The sequence below is a fragment of the Pristis pectinata genome, chromosome 33 (assembly GCF_009764475.1).
Source record: "Pristis pectinata isolate sPriPec2 chromosome 33, sPriPec2.1.pri, whole genome shotgun sequence".
NCBI lineage: Eukaryota > Metazoa > Chordata > Chondrichthyes > Rhinopristiformes > Pristidae > Pristis > Pristis pectinata.
In genome coordinates this window covers 5,596,257-5,616,865 of record NC_067437.1, presented here as the reverse complement: position 1 = coordinate 5,616,865, position 20,609 = coordinate 5,596,257, and the positions used below count along the sequence as shown (strand labels likewise).

Below are 20,609 nucleotides of genomic sequence, written 5' to 3'. Positions count from 1 at the left end.
TGTAAAATGGGTGCCTGATGGTCGTCACATACTCTGGGCTGAAGGGCCTGTTTCCGTGCTGTGTGACTTTACCTTTTAAGTGGTGTCATGGTTATTATGCAAGAAGAGAAGGAACTAGTTTCCACAGAAAAAGACACTTTGATAATGAGGGATAAATATTATCCAGAACGCAGGGAAAATCTCTGCAACTCTTCTCCATGGGACTGTTATGGAATATTTTATTGTCTATTTGAAATGGTAGATAGAGAGAAAGTTGAGTTTATTGTTATATGCATAAGTACATGTGTGAACAGGTGCAATGAAAATCTTAGATGGACTATGATCTCATGATCTACCTTGTTGTGACCTTGCACCTTATTGCACTGCATTTCCTCTGTAGCTGTGACACTTTGTACTGTTATCGTTTTTACCTGTACTACCTCAATGCGCTCTGTACTAACTCAATGTAACTGCACTGTGTAATGAATTGACCGGTACGATCGGTATGCAAGACAAGTTTTTCACTGTACCTCGGTACAAGTGACAATAATAAACCAATACCAATACACGGCATCAGATAAGCAGCATTCACAAGAAAAACATAAATTAAACAATTTTTATAAGAAACGACACAATAACAACAAAAAAAGTCCAGCTTAATGCAAAGTGTTGCTAAACTCTAGTGATTAGTGTTGTGTAGGTTGGTTCAAGAATCGAATGGTTGAAGGGAAGTAGCTGTTTTTGAACCTGGTGGTGTGGGACTTTAGGCTTCTGTACCTCCTGCCTGATGGCAGCTGCCCGGATGGTGGGGATCTTTGATGATAGATGTTGACTTCTTGAGGCAACGCCTCCTGTAGATACTATCGATGGTGGGGAGGGATGTGCCAGTGATGTATTGGGCAGAGTCCACTCCTCTCTGCAGCTTCTTATGAGAAAGAGGCAGTCTAGAGTTCTCTCAGTACAGCACTGGAGCATCAGCGTAGATTCTTGTGTTCAAGACTCAGGATTGGGAATTGGATCTACAGTCTTCTAATTAAGAAGCAAGAATGATGTGTGCTGAGGCAACTAGGGACAACAGATCTTAAAGTATATTCTGTAAAATTCTACAGGAATTCTGACACAGTGATAACTTGGTTTGCTGGCGTAATAGCTCACCATAGTCTGCCTCTGTTGTAAAGTCACCAGCTGTGGAGAGATGCTGAGACTGGCTGTGTAAGGGAGCCACGTAAATGAACTTGTTGGCTGGATTTGATTTGATTCGTTACTGTTTTCCAGGTTGAACTCTCAGTTGAAGACCGATGTGATGCTGGATGAGATCAATGATACCATTTTAGTCAACATGCTTTGGGATACTCAAATCTACATCCACCAAGAGAGGAAAAGAATCCAAGAGCTTGCCCACTTTCTGTTAAGTGCTTGACTTTTGGGGAAGGACGATCAATAGATGACTGACTGAATCAATGACTGAATGTTTGAGCTGACTGAATTTTTGCCACGTATTTAATATTTAATTTTTTTTTACTAGTGACGACTAAAACTAAATTATTGTATATTGCAATATCTCAACCCAACAAAAACTCACAATGCCTGAGACTTTTGTGCCTTGTGGAAATAAAATCAAGAAGAAATAGAGAAGGAATTCTGGTCAAGAGTGTATTCAGCCGTAAATCTCATAACCTCTCTTTTTCTCTTCAGCGATGCACTAGCTGAGTGTTCCCAGCATTTATATTTGACAGTGTTACTGAGGGGTAGCTGCTGATTAGAAGCCAGGATCCAGTCTGACAGGCTGATGGTACGCACAAACTTACCTGTCCTTACCAAATCAGCTGGAAACCCTTTGGATTTTTGCCGGAGAAAAGCCAAGAGCCAACTGCATCTGACCAGATTGTTTATCCAATCTGTTAATGGTACATAGTATTTGGATGATGGGTCAGTGTGATTTTGTTAATATAAACTTTAAAATATATTATACATAACAGTAATTATAACCATGCAGAATTATGCATTTTTTGATATGCCTTATTATATCTCTTTCAGTTTTGACTCATTACTGTTACCCAGCCTGTTAAAGTTCTTGAACTGAGAAAGAGGCCTGATATCACTAAAAACCAAGATGTCCCAAATACATTAAGGGGAATATAATTTGAAAAATATATCCTTTTGTCTTTGAACTTTGGCATCGCTTCAGACCTCTGATAACACAAGGTTTGTTAATGTTTGCAAGAAAAACACATTTTCCTTTATCAGACTGGGTAGACAAGCTCAATTTGTAGACTAATCAACATGATTTGTTAATTGTTCATTGGGTTAATGGGAAAACAAATTATATTCTCCACAATCCTAACCGAAATTCAATCAAAGTCAATGCTTTCCTGTGGAAGCTAAGTGAAGGTTTAAGGATAATGTTTTGTTCTTAATTACAAGAGAGTGTGAAGTTGTAAATGCAGATTGGTGTTCCTCTCCCTCTACCCCTATTATGTTTAGAATATGGATTCAGGACAGCCTCTATATGTGAACAGTTAGTCCACCTCTGTGATGGAAGCCATAATATTCCATGCACCGTGTTCAGATGAAGGGTCCCAACCTGAAACACCGACTGTCCATTTCCCTCCATAAATGCCTGCCTGACCCCCTGAGTTCCTCCAGCACCTCTGTGTGTTGCTCCAACATTCCACGCACTTTTTATGGAACATAGCGGATTGCAAGTTAGCTGTGGTGTTTCATAGAGTTATGCATCACAGAAACAGACCCTTCGGCCCAACTCATCCATGCTGACCAAGATGCCTGTTTTATATACATTATAACCCTGGTTAAGCATCTTTGGTTCTAAAGCACATTGGAGTGTCCAGAAGTTGTAAAAGGCACAGATCTTTACTCTAAAGTCTTTAATAGAAAAGATTGTACGTTGCCCCAGAAAACTGTAACGTTGATGGATTGCATAGACTTGTTTTGAATATCCGTTTATTCTAATTGACACTGAACTGACAGTCTTACATATGAATTTTTAACATACTTAAATATTTGCACTCCACTTTGTTGTGTTCTACGAAAGCTGAGAGTTACAAGTTACATAAATGCTGCTGTACTGTGTTGTCTGAAAGAAGACCAGACAAACTATACCATTATACAAGCAGAATATTTCCTCTAAATGATGCAAAGAGGATGGTTCAAACTGGAACGCAGAGTCTCTCTGTTCTATCATCCGTGTCTATGAACTTATTAACATGATTTTGCATTAATAGTGTATGATGTAATTTAAATAAAAGAGTATAACAAAACAAGATGAATGCACTTCAGTCAGTTGGATTGGACCAAAGGAAGGGAGATTTTCGTCTTCACAGAAGGATGAGCTGGGACCTCATTGAAACCTACCGAATATTGAAAGGCCTGGATAGAGTGGATGTGGAAAGGATGTTTCCAATAGTGGGAGAGTCTAGGACCAGAGGGCACAGCCTCAGAATAGAAGGACATCCCTTTAGAACAGAGATGAGGAGGAACTTCTTTAGCCAGAGGGTGGTGAACCTGTGGAATTCATTTCCACAGACGGCTGTGGAGGCCAAGTCATTGGGTATATTTAAAGCAGAGGTTGATAGGTTCTTGATTAGTAAGGGTGTCAAAGGTTATGGGGGGAAAGTAGGGGAATGGGGTTGAGAGGGAAAAATAAATCAACCATGATTGAATGGTGGAGCAGACTTGATGGGCCGAATGGCCTAATTCTCCTCCTATGTCTTATGGAGTAGTAACTTGCAAGAGAATTCATTATAAGAAACATTATATGCAAAAATGAGCCTTAACCTAGATAGAAAGGTGGACAATGATTACAACAACAGATGTTATCTATCATAGTCATAGCCTTGTAATGGTAAAAAGGCCACTTAACTCTGTAGAGCAGCCCCATCAGTCCCTTTCTCTGCAGTTATTCTCTCCCCACTGTTTTGACTGAGAGCCTAAACTAACTCTGTTTCCATTTCTCCTACACGTGGTGGGGTCGGATCCATCTCCACACATCCCCTTTTGCTCAAAATGTTAAACCTGCAGCCCCCGGCTCCTGACCACTGCCAACGAGAACTCCACAGAGTGAATTCCACAGCTTCCTCTTTTTTTCAGCAAAAAACAAGATGCTGGAGGAGCTCGGTGGGTCAGGCAGCATCTGTGCAGGGTAATGGATAGGTGATGTTTTGGGTCAGGACCCTTCATCTGGACTGTAGATTCTAGCATCTGCAGTCTGTTGTGTCTTTTTTTCACCCTATCTAAACCAGTCATGACACTGTCCACCTCTATAGAATCCCTTCCCAACCCTCCTTCCTGAGAGCAGGACCTCCAGCCTGTGTAACTGAATTCTTTCATCCCTTCCAGTGAGTCATTCCTCTGTTCTCTCATCCTAAAATATGGTGCCTAAAGTGTCACAGGAGAGTTACTGAGACAAAACTTGATACGAGTCTTAGGAGAGAGTTAAGAGTCTAGAAGATCAAAAGCTTGGTCTAATAGAAGTGCCATGCTTGGGGTAAAGAGAAGGTGGTTCTAGGGAGATTTCGAGCTTTGTCAGCTGAGGGCACAACTGCCTATGGTAGCGTGATTAAATTAGGACCATCAGGAGTCCAGTACTTAGGAGGAGAGATCAGAGAGAGGCAATTAAAGATGGATTTGTTCACGACTGGATGGTAGCACGGAACAATAGCAAGAGATTTGATGGCTGCATAAACAGCTAGCACTGGATGGAGATCACAGAACACAGGTACAGGCCCTTTGACCTACGATGTCTGTGTTGACCATCATGCAAAGCAATCCCATCTGCCTGCATACGATCTATATCCCTCCTTTCTCCGCCTGTTCACATCCCATCTAAATGCCTCTTAAACACCTCTATCGTATCTACTTCCAGCACCTCCCCGGCAGTGCATTCTAAGCACCCATTACTCTCTGTGTAAAAAAAAACTTGCCCTGCACATCCCCTTTAAACTTTCCCCTCTGATGCAAGCTTTTACAAATCACAGAATCATAGAGAGAGAGACAGCAGGGAAACAGGCCCTTCAGCCCAATGAGTCTGCTCTATCAAGCACCCATTTGTACACAAACCTTACCCAAGCCTATCTTATTCTCCTCACATTCCCAGCAACCAGCAATATGAACGCCACCAGATAATGTTTTAGTGATGTCCCCTGCTTTTCAAAGGAGTACTTTTAAAGGGATCTTTAACATCCACCTGAAAGATCTTAGTTTAATGCTTTATCCAAAATATTTGTCTGCCAACAAAGTCCTTTGCTGTTCAGTGATATTGTTATGGATTGTTTTCTTTATAGTTTACTTTATAAATTCCTAACATAAATTGCTATAACTTTTTATAAATGGAAAAAAATCAGGCAAATTACACGTTACAAGTTCCAACCGTTAATTATCTATTTCGTTATGTGGAAAATGGACCCTACTGCTTAGAGGACAGAAGATAGGTGGCGGTGTCTGCTGGTACGTGTAGGTTTTGGTTCATTAGCATTTACTATAAGATTTTCATGATGGCATGGGTGTGAGTTCCTAAGCTCATCTTAGGTGATAAAACACTCAAGTTGCAGTAAGCATCAGTTTTGGGCGGAGGCCTAGTGTGGAAATTGGGTTAGGGGCCCGGGAACAGAGGTTGTGTGTAAAACTGGAGGCGATGGTAATTGTTCGTCCAGTAGTGATTGGAGGAGCTTTCTGCTCATTCAGTTCTGAATGTCGGACAGGCAGTCTAACAGCAACACACAAGATGCTGGAGGAACTCGGCGGGTCAGGCAGCATCTATGGGGAGAAATGGACGGTGGACGTTTCACGTTCAGACCCTTCATCTGAACTGAAAGATAGACGGGAGATGGTCAGTGTAAAGAGGTGAGAGGAAGGGATGGGGCAGGTGATAGGTGGATCCAGGTGAGGAGGGGGCAACAGGGCAGATGGGGGAGGAGGGGTGGAGATGGCGACAGAGGCCGGGAGGTGAGAGGTGGAGGCAACAAAGGGCTGCAGATGGTGGGATCTGAGAGAAGAGGAAGGAACGGAGGGAAGGAGGTGGGGAGGGAAGATGAGAACAGTGGGGGAGGGGAACCAGTGGGAGGAATGTGTGGGTGATCGGCAGATGGAGTGGGGGAAAGAAACAGGGTGATAGGGGAGGGGTGGGTGGGTGTAGGAAGAACTGGGAGAGAGAAAAGGGAGAGAGAGCAGTTTATTTGAAATTGGAGAATTCAATGTTCGTGCCACCAGGTTGTAGATCACCCAGGCGGTAAAAGAGGTGCTGTTCCTCTGGTTTGCTTTTGACGGGTTTGGCTACATTGGAGGGTCAAGAGAGGTGCTGCTGAGATAGAGCAAGGTAGTGAAGTTGTAGGTGTGGATGCTGAGGAGGAGTGTGTAGGTGGGAAATAATCGGCCCTGAGTGTTTCCTTGGGGGGAAGATGAGAGAATGGTGTGGATGCAGGAATCAAAGGCTTTGCCGACGATTCTTTGGCTGTGACCAGTCAGCTGGGAATGGAACCAGATGGAGGTGACACCACCCAGCTTGACGGTGGTGGAAAGGAGGGTGAATTAACTGTGTCAAAGAGATTATCCATCTCTCCGAATTTGTGACTTGGATAAAAGCTTGTTTCAGTACTGTGGGCGTAGTATGTATCGAAATGGAGGCATTCAGACAAGTTTGGTATTGGTATTGGTTTATTATTGTCACTTGTACCGAGGTACAGTGAAAAACTTGTCTTGCATACCGATCGTACAGGTCAATTCATTACACAGTGCAGTTACATTGAGTTAGTACAGAGTCCATTGAGGTAGTACAGGTAAAAACAATAACAGAATACAGAGTAAAGTGTCACAGCTACAGAGAAAGTGCACTTCAAGTTCTAAGTAAAATGGGGATTAATTTGAGAGGCCGGTGTAGAAACCCATTTGATTAATGAGTTGTCTTTAGGGGAGGAAATCTGTCATCGTTGCCCGGTCTGGCCTTGACGTAACTCCAAATGCACAGCAGTACGGTTGACTCCTACTTGCCCTCACTTCAAGTATAAGTAGACATAAGCAATAAACCTTTGCTTGTAATCTAAATTACATACACCTGAAAGATAATCAACAAAGAAGCAAAGTCTCCAAACCATCCATCTGAACTACCGTATTGTTTTCCAGGGTAAATTCCACTGTGTTGCAAGTTGATAACGAAGTGAAGATTAATCCCTTGGACTGGAGATCTGATTGTACATCAAAGGACCCGTGGTTCACTGCTGTGTTCAGGATCGGGAGGGGTCGCCACTGAAGTTGGAGCAGGGGTGTGCTAGCTTGCATCATTTACTGTTCATCCGTCACTCTTGTAACCGCTAATGAAGAATTTAGAAAAAAATAACAGGAGAAGGCCATTTGGCCCTTTGAACCTAGTCCACATTCAATACCTTCACAGCTTGACCCTCCATCTCAACACCATGTTCCCACTCACTCCTCGTATGCCTGGGTGCCCTTTATGTCTAGAAATCTATCACCCTCTTAAATATGTTTATTGCCTTTGGCCCCGACTGCCTCCTGTGGTGGAGGTTCTGTGGTGAACTCCCCAGTTTCACTACTCTCTGAGTGAAGAAAGTGCTCCTCATCTCGATCCTAAATAGAGTCACGCAGTAGGGAAACAGGCCCTTCGGCCCAACTGGTCCATGCCGACCAAGGTTCCCATCTAAGCCAGTTCCATTTGCCTGCATTTGGCCCATATCTCTCTAAACTTTCCTATACATGGACCTGTCCAACTACCTTTTAAACATTGTTAATCATTAAATGTTGTAAATGTGGTTAAATGACTTAACCCTATTCTGACTCTCTGCTTAAGCAAGTCCTCAATTCTTACAATTTTTAGCCTTGGTTTTAGGTATCTCCAGCTTTCTGTGTGGAGTTTGCACGTCCTCCCTGTGACCAAGTGGGTTTCCTCTTGGTGCTCCGGTTTCCTCCCACATCCCAAAGCTGGTCATTGACTTCAGGAAAGGGGGCGATGTACATGCACCTGTCTACATCAATGGTGCTGAGGTCTAGAGGGTTGAGAGCTTCAAGTTCCTAGGTGTGAACGTCACCAATAGCCTGTCCTGGTCCAACCACATAGACGCCATGGCCAAGAAAGCTCACCAGCGCCTCTACTTCCTCAGGAGGCTAAAGAAATTTGGCATGTCCCCTTTGACACTCACCAACTTTTATCGTTGCACCATAGAAAGCATCCTATCTGGATGCATCATGGCTTGGTACGGCAACTGCTCTGCCCAGGACCGCAAGAAACTGCAGAGAGTTGTGGACACAGCCCAGTGCATCACGGAAACCAGCCTCGCCTCCTTGGACCAGGTCTATACCTCTCGCTGTCTTGGGTGAAGCAGCCAGCATAATCAAAGACCCCACCCACTCGGGTCATTCTCTCTTCTCCCCTCTCCCATCAGGCAGAAGATACAGGAGCCCGAGGCACTTACCACCAAGCTCAAGGACAGCTTCTACCCCACTGTGATAAGACTATTGAATGGTTCCCTTATACGATGAGATAGACTCTTGACCTCACAATCTACCTTGTTATGACCTTATACCTTATTGTCTACCTGCACTGCACTTCCCTGTAGTTGTGACACTTTATTCTGAATTCTGTTATTATTTTTACCCTGTACTACCTCAATGCACTGTGTAATGAATTGATCTGTATGAAAGGTATGCAAGACAAGTTTTTCACTGTACCTCGGTACAAGTGACAATAACAAACCAACACCAATGCCAATACCAAATGTGCAGATTGGCCGCTGTAGCCTGCCCCATAACCCTCTGAATATCCCCCCTAATTCCTCCATCTTCATCAATCCTGAATTTAAACACTCTGCTATCAACTGCCCTGCCTTCTGCTGTGGAGGTCCAAAGCTTTGGAACTCCTCTCTTATACTGTGTCTGCCATGCGTTTGCCCACTAATTCTAACTGTCCACATCAGTTTGAAGCCTGTCCATATTCTCTTCACAGCCCACACTCACAGCCTGCTCTGCAAACTTGGAGATACCCCATTTAACTTTCTCACCTCAAAGTCAAAGTCGAGTTTATTGTCATATGAACAAGTACATGTATGCGCAGGTGCAATGAAAAACTTACCTGCAGCAGCATCACAGGCACATAGCATCAGATAAGCAGCATTCACAAGAAAAATGTACATTAAATATAAATTAAGCATAATTTTTACAAGAAGGAACACAATTAGCACAAAAAAAATCAAAATCTATTTTAGTGCAATGTGGTCAAAGTGGTCAAGTGTTGCTATGCTGAGGTAATGATTAGGGTTGTGCTGGTTGGTTCAAGAACCAAATGGTTGAAGGGAAGTAGCTGTTCCTGAACCTGATGGTGTGGGACTTCAGGCTTCTGTACCTCCTGCCCAATGGTAGCTGTGAGAAGATGGCATGACCTGGATGGTGGGCATCTTTGATGATTGATGATGATCTAAGTTTTTAATGTACTGTATATCCTGAACCATTGGAATCCAAGCACTGAACTCTACAGTGTCTTATGAATCACTGCCTGCCACTTGGAAGAAGACCTTCATTTCCTGTCCACCAACCATCTTCCTGTCCATCATCCTGAATCCCATGTGCTTCAAATGTGTACATTAATCTCTTACGTGGGACCTTGTTGAAAGCCACTGAACTTCCAAGTACATCTTATCTTCCCCACCCACTCTACATCCTAAAAAGAAATTCCAGTAAACTTATAAAACATGATGGGCCCTTCATAAATCCATGCTGACGTTGGCCAGGCCTGTCACTGTTTCCCCGGTGTTCTGACTGCTTCCCCAGTGTTCTCACTGTTTCCCCAGTGTTCTGACTGCTTCCCCAGTGTTCTGACATTACACCTTTAATAATAGGCTCCAGCATTTCCCCAAGGCCTGGTTATCCAGTCTATAATTCTCCATTTTTTCTCTCGCCCTTTTATTTTAAAGGAATTTGTAGGATACAGCAGGATTCAGTGCTTGGCTGTCCACTATTCGCAGTTATATTAATGAGTTAGATGGGGGAATTAAATGTAATATCTTCAGTTTGCAGACAGCACAATAGGAATGTGAGCAGGGATTACATTAGCTACCTTGCAAACTATAGGGATGCAGACTCTCAGACGCTGGGATGTACAGGCTTTCATTCCCAACAGTTTCCATATAAATAAATACCAAGCTATCTGTTGGTAAATGGATTGATTCTATTTACCAATCACAGGTAAGCAACAGCCACAGTGTGAACCACTGGTAGTTACAAGGTGTGCTACAGCAGAGAATAGGTGAAAACTATTAGTGCTGCTGCCTCACAGCTCCAGCGACCTGGGTTCGATCCTGACCTTGGGTGTTGTCTGTGTGTGAAGTTTACACGTTCTCCCCGTGACTGTGTGTGTTTACCCCGGGTGCTCTCTTTTCCTCCCACACGGCAAAGACCATGCAGATTGGTAGGTTAATTAACTGCTGTAATTTGCCCCTGGTGCGTCGGTGAGTGGTAGAATCTGGGGGGAGTTGATGGGAATGTAGGTGACAGAGAAAATTAGTGGGGAAATGAGATTTCTCCATGAGCTGGCATTGGCTCAATGGGCTGAACGGACTCCTATGCTGTATGGAAATAGTGTTTGTAGATATTTTACTGGAACCCAATTCAGTGGCTCAGTGAGTGGTATTGAGAAAGTGTGTAACAGCAGGCTGGTTATTGTAGCAGGTGGTGAATATGCATCACAGGATGTTTGGGTTAGGGTTTGAACCAGAACAAAATGGTTTGGAAGTGGGTATTGCAGCAGTCAGCGGGCAGCCCAGCTTCCAGTAAGGATCGGTCTAGGTGTGGTAGTGTCAGAGCAACTCCTGTCAACACCTTCTGACCATCTCACAGTGTCTGGCTTTTCTCAGTGAATCAAAGGAGAGAGGGGGGGGGGGGAGAGGGAGTGAGAGAGAGAGAGGGGGAGGAAGAGAGAGAGAGAAAGGGAGGGAGAGAGAGAGGGAGGGTGAGAGAGTGAGAGAGGGGAGGGAGAGAGAAAGAGAGAGGGGAGGGAGAGAGAGAGGGGAAGGGAGAAAGAAAGAGAGGAGTGAGAGAGAGGGGAAAAGATCAGGAGATAAAGAAGCTTTGAATCCCACTGCAAATAGCCACAAATTATTTAACTTCTTTTCCAGTCCCAGTATATTTTTTTCTTCCTGTTCCTTGGGCTGGTAAGTGATATGGACTCATCTTGAGGGAGGGAGAGCAAGGATCAGGTTTGTCACCAGCTGATAAATAATTAACAATACGATCCACTGTTCATCTGGACTGTAGTCGCAGTCTCAGCCTTCAGCCAAGAGAACTTCCAAACAGTGGAAAGGAAGGCTCGTTTGCAAAACCTCCCCCGACCCCTCTTTGCCCCCCATGGCTCTCTCAACTGATCAAGTCTATTACTCGACCCTGAATGCCTATCAGGTAAGCCCAGCTTGGCGGGGAACCATCTCTCCATCTACCCATAGTAACAGGCGGTAGAAAATACTGAAAACCTGCTCACTAGTCTGTTTAAATGATGCTTGTATTTTTCAGAGATATGTGGGGTCCACTAAATCAAAGACAGTTATATTCAGAGTGAGGTTATGGTTCCCCAGATCTGCACATATTGTCCTTGGTTAAAGTTTAGAGTCATTTTATTGTTCTGTCAAACCCTCTGCATCTCACTTTTCTCTTCAAGAACTCCATCTTTAATTGAGCCTCTCACCACTTCTCCTAAGATCTCCTTATCACCCGGTGCGGAGGGGGGTGGGTCAGTCAGGGGATCTCCTGGTCAGTTTGTTCCTGGGTCTGCTCAAGGTGGCCATTCACGGGTCCAGGTGGCGGGCAGTCAAGGGTTCTGCCTGAGCTGATTGCTCTGCCCTTCTTCTGGCGTTATGTCCGTGTCCGTGTGTGTCCCTGGAGAAGGAACACGCGGTATCCACGGGTACAATGGGGGCTTTCCTGGACCGGTGGGCCCCACAGGGGCTCGAGTGCATTCTGGATAGTGTTGACTGTGTTATAATTTGAAATGATTGACTGTAAACAGTGTGAATCGTGGAATACTGTGGTATTGTAATGCTGTAATCACTGAATAAACCTTCTTTGGAAAGGGAAGAAAGAGATCTTACATAGCTCAGATTTTCCTCCAATAAAGTTACTGTGTAATATTTCAGGTGCTAAATAAATGCAAGTTATTGTTCTGTAATTGGAAGAAATATGAAACTCTTCAACCCAAAAGTCAATGGTTAAAATCGTGGCCAGTGTAATGCATGTGTTGTTACCACGGTGTTAACTTCCAGCAAGTTGTAGCACAGATTACAAATGCCTTCTGATGCATTGGTCTCAGAAGAATAGAAGCTCATCCTCACCATCCCCAATGAAGGGACACTTAGCCAAGTGTTTCAACCATCGAGCTTCATTGCATTGTTTAAAGGAATTGACTTGTTGCAGAGAGTTTTGTTTTGCACTGGCATAATTGAGAAGACAAGAACCAGGAACAGGAGTAAACTACCCAGCTTTTGAATGTGCTTCACCACTGGCTGATGTTCTACCTCAGAGCCATTTTCCCGCACTGCCCCCACATCCCTTGATTCCTCTCACATCCAGAAATCTATCATTCTCATGTTTTGAATGAACTCAATGACTGAGTCTCTACAGAAGACTGTGTCCATGAATCAAGATGGTTCCCTTAGGAAAACATCCTCCCTGTATCCAGCCTGTCAAGCTCTTGAAGAATTTTATAAGCTTCAACGAGATCCCCTCTCATTCTTCTAAGCTCTTGAGAATACAGCTCCATTTTACTCCGTCTATCCTCTCTGGAACTGCTCTGTGGCAAGTACATCCTTTCTTGTGTATAGGACCAAAACTGTAGACAATACTCAAGCTGTGGTCTCACCGAGGTCCTTCGTAAATGCAATAAGATTCCCTTACTCTTGTATTCAATTCCTCTCCCTAATTATGACTAACTTACCATTAGCCTTCCTCATCACTTGCAATGATTTGTATATAAATTTATTTAAGTCCCCATGAAAATCAACACTACTCAACCTCTCACCATTTAACCAATACTCTGCATTTCTGTTTTGTGCAACTGAATTCCTTCTTGGATTTATTGATGATTATCATCTTTATGCCTTGGGCTACTCCACAGAGAAGTGTCTCCATGTCTCCTCATCGATCCTCTTCGTCCTTGTACAAACCTAATGCTATAAATAAGCCTTTTCTGGAGTCAGCTTGGTCTTTCCTGGATATCGTGTTACACGTAACCGCAAGTAACCTGATAACCAAAGTCACAAAATGCTTAAACTTCTGTCCAAATATTAATAGATTTTTTTTTCTTCATTAATTCCTTTAACCTAGAAAACAGGAAATAACCAAGTAAATTCATCGGGAGTTTATTTCCTCTTGGCACTGTGACACCAGGAGCACACTGTCCGCACAGATGTGGCATGGTATGGTACAGTGAAAAACATTTGATATGTCAGTCCTCGGCCTCCTCCGCTGCCAGAATTCCAAGTGCAAACTGGAGGAGCAGCACCTCATTTTCCGTCTTGGAACCTTGCAGCCTAACAGCATGAACATTGAATTCTCCCACTTTAGGTAATCCCCACTCCCCTTCCCCACAATCCACCCCCCCCACCCCCCACCACGCTTCTTCTTCCCTTTCCTAGCCTTTTTTTCTCTCTCTCCTTACCTTTGACCCATCCCCCGGTGGATCTGCTCTCCCCTCCTCCCCCGCACCTGCCCATCACTATCTCTTACCTGCATCTAGCTCTCACCACCCTGTGCCCACCCCACCTCCCCTCTTTTGTCCACCTATCACTGCTCTGCTTTTCCCTCCTATATATTGGGCTTCCCCTTTGCCTATCTTCAGCCCTGAAGAAGGGTCCTGACCCGAAACATTGACCGCCTGCTTTTCTCCACGGATGGTGCCTGGCCTGCTGAGTTCCTCCAGCATCTGCAGTCCTTTGTTTCTCTAGTGAAAAACTTTGTTTGCATGCCATTCAGACAGATCATGCCGTGCATAAGTACCTTGAGGTAGTAAAAAGAAAACAGAATGCAAAATATAGTTTTGCAGCTACAGAGAAAGTGCAGTGCAGGTAGACAAATAAAGTGCAAGGGCCACAGCAAGGTAGATTGGGAGATCAAGCATTCATCTTTAGTGTATGAGAGGTCCGTTCAAGAATCTGATTACAGTGGGATAGAAGATGTCTTTGAGTCTGGTGGCTTGTGCTTTCAAATGTTTGTATTGTCTGACTGACACGAGAGGGGGGAAGAGAGAATGATCGGGGTGGGAGGGGTCCATGATTACTTTGGCTGTTTTCCTGAGGCAGAGGGAAGTGTAGACAGAGTCCGTGGAGGGGAGGCTGATTTGCATGATGGTCTCAATGTTGGTGATAAATCAACTAAGGAGAACCTGTTGCCTATGGAGACCCAGCACAAAGCAGCCTTGCCTGAAGCCATTCAACCCTGTCAGCTGACCTGGGATTCAGTTGGTCACAGCCAACCTGTACCTCATCTGTACTTGTATTTCACGTGCTGTCTTTGCACCTTATCGAACGACATTCTCCCTCAGTCCTGAATTGGCATCTGCAGCAGGTTTGGAAGCAGGAAAGTTTGGATTCAACTGCTCTGACCTAGAGTCATACAGCACAGAAACTGGCCCTTCGGCCCACCCTGCCCATGCTGACCATTGAGAGAATGCATGTTGTATAATCTGTGTGAATTTAAGCATGTTGTCTCACACTGTCCCTGATAACTGAAACTTCTAAATAACTTGGGTCTGGAGGATGTTGCAACCTCTTTCCATCTGTTCCAAAGTAATGGAGTGACATTTCCAATTTGTTAATTGAAGAAGAAATTAACAGATGACCTGTCCTGGGTCCAGCACACAGATGCAATCATAAGGAAAGCACGCCAGCGTCTTTACTTTTTCAGGAGGTTAAGGAGGTTGGGCTTGTCACCAAACACTCAAACAAACTTCTACAGATGTACTGTTGAAAGTATCCTGACTGGTTGCATCATGGTCTAGTACAGCAATTTGAATGCACAGGCATGTAGGAAGCTGCGGAGAGTAGAGGACTCTGCCCAATACATCACGGGCACATCCCTCCCCACCATCAGTATCTACAGGAGGCGCTGCCTCAAGAAGGCAACATCTATCATCAAAGATCCCCACCATCCGGGCCATGCCATCTTCTCACATCTACAATCGGGCAGGAGGTACAGAAGCCTGAAGTCCCACACCACCAAGTTCAGGAACAGCTACTTCCCTTCAATCATTCGGTTCTTGAACCAACTGGCAAAACCCAAATCACCACAGTTTAGCAACACTGTGACCACTTTGATCACTTTGCACTAAAATGGAGGGTTTTTTTGTTCTAATTGTGTTTTTTTTCTTGTAAAAATTGTGTAAAATTTATATTTAATTTTTTTTCTTGTGAATGCTGCTTATCTGGTGTAATGTGCATGTGACACTGCTGCAAGTTTTTCATTGCACCTGTGCGCACATGGACTTGTGCGTAGGGCAATAAACTCGACTTTGACTTTAAAGTTTGAACTAACATTAGCAATTGTTCCACCTGTTTGTCCTAATACGCAGAGACAGAAACGTACAACCTCAGGGGCTTTTCTTCCTTAAGTCACGAGGGGCTTGGATAGGACATAGTCAGAGTCTGTTACCGAGGGCAGTGGGGTTTAGAATGAGAGGGCACAGGTTTATAGTGAGAGGGGGAAGAGAGGACATCTGAGGGTTAAGTTTATCACACAGAGGAGCGAGCTGTCAGGGGAGGTAGTGGAGGCAGGTACAATGATAATGTAATTTGGACAGGCAATTGTATAGGAAAGGTGCAGAGGGATACAGGCCTAATGTGAGGAAATGGGATTAGAGTAGGTAGACATTATGGTCAGTCTGAACAAAGTGGGTCAAAGAGCTTGTTCTGTGCTGTATATTTCTATGATTCTATAATCCTAAATCACATTATTTTCTCCCATTATCATGTTAAAGCTTACATTAAATGCAAGAATTTTTTGCCCCTTTAGTTTTCAGATTGTACCATGTATTTTTATCACACTTTCTTTTGAAAAGATCCTCAAGACATTCATTCACAAAGTAAAAGTAAGAGGCTGTTAGACAGACACATGAATGTGCGGGGAATGGAGGGATACGGATCATGTGCAGGCAGAAAAGATTTAGTTTAATTTTGACATCATGTTCAGCACAGACATTGTGGGCTGAAGGGCCTGTTCCTGCGCTGTACTGTTCTATGTTCTCTTTACATGAATACACTTACATCTGCTCCAATTTTGTTTGAAAACTGTTTTGATTGACATTTTTATTTAACTGCAGATTTTTCAAATTTTACTCTCTGCTCGCTTAAACTACAAAGGGAAGAGTTTAACCTGGTTCGCTAATCTGGATTTCTCTTCTGTGTTTTCCTCCCTCTTGGTCCGTTACGTGCTACTGAGTTTTTAAGCTGGCACATTGGTGCTGCAGGTCATGTAGCTGCTTCAGATCCAGTGACCCTCGTTCCGTCCTGAGCAGTGTGGAGTTTGCACGTTCTCCTTGTGACTGCACGGGTTTCCTCCGGGTGCTCCGGTTTCCTCCCACATTCCAAAGACGTGGGGGTTGGAAGGTTAATTGGCCGCTGTAAATTACTTCTCCTATGGATGGGTGTTTGGAAAATCAAGAGAGAGTTAGTTAGCGTGGGTGAGAGAATAGGTTTCAGGGAAATGGGATTGGTGTAGGAGATTGAGGGGTGAATTTGTAGAAGTGTATAAAATCACGAGGGGCATAGATAGAGTGAATGCACATGGTTCTTTTCCCAGGGAAAAGGAACCAAAAACTAGAGGACATAGGTTTAAGGTGAGAGGGGAAAGATTTAAAAGGGACTTGAGGGGCAACTGCTTCATGCAGAGGGTGGTGAGTATATGGAATGAGCTGCCAGAGCTTGAGGCAGGTACAGCCACAACATTCAAAAGAGATTTAGATAAGTACACGGACAGGAGGGGTTTAGAGGGATATGGGCCAAATGTGGGCAAATGGGACTAGTTTGGTGGGCACCATGGATGAGTTGGGCTGAATGGCCTGTTTCCATGCTGTCTGACTCTTTATGCGATTACCCAGAGAGCTGACACACACTCAAAGGGCCAAATATCCCTCTTCCCCGTCAGAAGGAAATAATTTGTCAATTCTTAGTTCCAATTTTATAGTTTTGATCATCAAACAAAAAATGCTGGAAATCTGAAACAAAAACAGAAAATGCTGGAAACACTCAGCAGGTCAGACAGCCTCTGTGGAGAAAGAAAGTCAATGATTTGGGTCTGTGACCCTTCATCAGATTATAGTTTTGTTTGCGTCTTTCTTTGTAGTTTTGAGTGCAATGTAATTGTGAGATTTATGTGTTGATATTCTGTATGTGAAGGTTAAGGGTAATTCTCAAAGTGACATTGAGTTTACAGGACAGAAATAGGGCATTTGGCCCTACTAATTCTTGCTATGTCCTTGTCCTTTGCCTGAACCTCTTCACTTCATCTAACCTCGTCAGGTTGATACTGGAGCAACAAAGATTGTGTGGGGAGAGGAATAAAATTCCCAATGTCTCATCCTGCATAGACAGCCTCTGCTACTCCATCCTTGTTGAAATTATTCCTCGCACTGCCGCTCAACTCTAAATCCACCTCCACCATTGGAAACCTGACCCAGTAAGATCGAATTTGAAGGCAGAATACAAGGCTAATGGCTGGGCTCTTAGCAGTGTGGAGGAACAGAGGGATCTTGGGGTCCACGTCCATAGATCCCTCAAGGTTGCTGCGCAGGTCAATGGGGTTGTTAAGAAGGCGTATGGTGTGTTGGCCTTCATTAGTCGGGATATTGAGTTGAAGAGCCGTGAGGTGATGTTGCAGCTCGAAAGAACTCTGGTTAGACCACACTTGGAGTATTGTGTTCAGTTCTGGTTGCCTCATTATTGGAAGGATGTGGAAGCTATAGAGAGGGTGCAGAGGAGATTTACTAGGATGCTGCCTGGAATGGAGAGCATGTCTTATGAGGATAGGTTGAGTGAGCTAGGGCTTTTCTCTTTGGAGAGAAGGAGGATGAGTGGTGATTTGATAGAGGTGTACAAGATGATAAGAGGCATAGATCGAGCGGACAGTCAGAGACTTTTTCCCAGGGCAAAAATGGTTAACACGAGGGGACATAATTTTAAGGTGATTGGAGGAAGGTATAAGGGGGATGTCAAGGTACATTTTTTACACAGTCAGTGGAACGCACTGCCAGCAGAGGTTGTGGGGGCAGATACATTAGGGATATTTAAGAGACTCTTAGATAGACACATGAATGATAGAGGAATGGAGGGCTATGTGGGAGGGAAGGGTTAGATAGATATTAGAGCAGGATAAGATGTCGGCCCAACATTATGGGCTGAAGGGCCTGTACTGTGCTGTAGTGTTCTATGTTCTATGACTATTCTATGTAAAACCTTTGATGATATTTTGCCGACATTAGCTGCTTGCTTATGATGTTCAAGGCATTGGCACTTACTCTGTGCAAGGGAGGGCAGAATATCAAATTCTACTGATTAGTTAATTGCTAATTCTAAACCTATCAGTTTAACAGTTCATCATTTATTAACAGTCAACCCGAGCTGTGTACATACCCTATTGTTATCTCATTAAGCCAGTAAAGACCAATCTATTGGAGAGCTGTGAGCCTTCCACTCTACCTGTTGTTACAACCGTGTCCCCAGTATAAACTGCTAACGTTGCCGGTGCCGCCTTATAGCTGAGTACACAGCTAACTTATTTACTTATATATTTTTTTATGAAACAATTCATCTTAACAACGCCAGCAATCACTACCCCTCCCTTATTGCCGTTGAATGTTGTGTTTCTGATGCTCTGTGCCTGTGATGCTGCTGTAAGTAAGTTTTTCATTGCACCTGTACACACATGTACTTGTGCATGTGACAATAAACTTGACTTTGACTTTGAGTCACGGTTGAAAGGCGTTCCTGCAGGGCTGTTGGGGAGAGGGTTCCAGGATTTAGATGATTCCAGTGACGTTGGAGAGACATTCCCAAGTCAGGATGGCTTGTGACAGACAGAGGGGAATATGCAAGGGGTCCTGTGCACCTGATGTCATTGTGGTAAGATGTAGTGGGGGCCAGGGGTTTGGGATGTGCCAGTAAAGTAACCTCCTCAAGTAGCTGTGGTGTATTTGGTGGATTGACTGTGGTGGAGGGTATGAATGCTTTGGGTGGTGTATGGGATTCCAATCAAGTGGAGGGTATTGATGGCAAGTATCGGAGAGAGTGGATGGCAAACTCAAGGTCAAAGTCAAGTTTATTGTCATCTGCACAAGTCCATGTAAGCACAGGTAACAATGAAAAACTTACTTGCAGCAGCATCACAGGCACAGAGCATCAGATAAACATCAATCATAAGAAAAACATAAATTAAACATAAATTATACACGTTTTTTACTAGGAAGAACACAATTTGAACAAAAAATAAGTCCATTGTAGTACAAAGTGATCATAGTGTTACTTTACTGAGGTAGTGATTGGGGTTTTGCCAGTTGGTTCAGGAACTTAATGGTTGAAGGGAAGTAGCTGTTCTTGAACCTGGTGGTGTGGGACTTCAGGCTTCTGTACCTCCTGCCCGATTGTAGCTGTGAGAAGATGACATGGCCTGGATGGTGGAGATCTTTGATAATGGATGTTGCCTTTTTGAGGCAGTGCCTCCTGTAGATACCACCGATGGTGGGGAGGGATGTGCCTGTGATGTATTGGGCTGAGTCCACTACTCTCTGCAGCTTCTTACATGCCTGTGCATTCAAATTGCTGTACTAGACCATGATGCAACCAGTCAGGATACTTTCAACAGTACATCTGTAGAAGTCTGTTAGAGTGTTCAGTGACAAGCCCAACCTCCTTAACCTCCTAAGAAAGTAAAGACGCTGGCATGCCTTCCTTGTGAGTGCACCTGTGTGCATTGAGTTTCTTGAGTGTTGTTGCCGCTGCATTCGATCAGGCGTGGAGAATATTCCATCACACTCCTGACTAGTGCCTCCTGAACGGTGAAAGGCCTTTTGGGGAATCAGGAGGTGAATCATTTACCATGGAACATGCTAACATGGGAATACAGAGCAGCAAACAAGACGCTGGAGGAACTCAGTGGTTCAGGCAGCATCTGTGGAAGGAAATGGACAGTTGACGTTTCGAGTCGAGAGCCTTCATCCGGATTAGCAGCTTACATTCGGGACACTTAGTTGTCCAGACAAAGGATCTCGACCTGAAATGTCGACTGTCCACTTCCCTCCACAGATGCTGCCTGACCCTCTGAGTTCCTCCAGCACTTTGTTTGTTGCTTCAGATTCCAGCAACTGCAATCTTTTGTGTCCCCAAGGAATACACTTGGCTGCAAACACAATTCTTGTCTTGAACTGACTGGGTGAGTTACGGTGGGAGGTTGTGGTGAGTGCCTGGAATATCATCGCACTCTGCCTTTGGTGCACATTGGTTGCAAGGAGTGAATCTTGTCCTGGGACCACAGAACCAAAGGAGGAGAACTAGATCATTCAAACCCTCAAACTCTTTTGCTAAATCAGTGGAAGGACCGGCATTAATCCTCCTTTCCTAATGCCCCTTTATAAGGCAGTG

General features: G+C 44.1%; 2 protein-coding genes across 5 annotated transcripts in view; both read left to right on the top strand.

Annotated features, from left to right (window-relative positions):
• Positions 1-7,488, top strand: part of pla2g6 (phospholipase A2, group VI (cytosolic, calcium-independent)) — an 81,961-nt gene extending 74,473 nt beyond the window's left edge. Inside the window, exons 17-18 of one of the 4 annotated variants that reach the window (XM_052043331.1) lie at positions 1,255-1,908; positions 7,114-7,488. In XM_052043331.1, coding sequence (XP_051899291.1) covers positions 1,255-1,399 — 145 coding nt within the window. In that variant the 3' untranslated portion in view covers positions 1,400-1,908; positions 7,114-7,488. Of the gene's footprint in view, positions 1-1,254; positions 3,338-7,113 lie in introns of those variants that run through there. The other 3 variants (XM_052043330.1, XM_052043329.1, XM_052043332.1) reach the window with 3 other exon arrangements.
• A 3,554-nt stretch (positions 7,489-11,042) lies between these two features.
• baiap2l2a (BAR/IMD domain containing adaptor protein 2 like 2a) overlaps positions 11,043-20,609 on the top strand; it is a 59,629-nt gene continuing 50,062 nt past the window's right edge. The window contains exon 1 of the mRNA XM_052043384.1: positions 11,043-11,391. Coding sequence (XP_051899344.1) covers positions 11,341-11,391 — 51 coding nt within the window. The 5' untranslated portion in view covers positions 11,043-11,340. The remainder of the gene's footprint in view (positions 11,392-20,609) is intronic.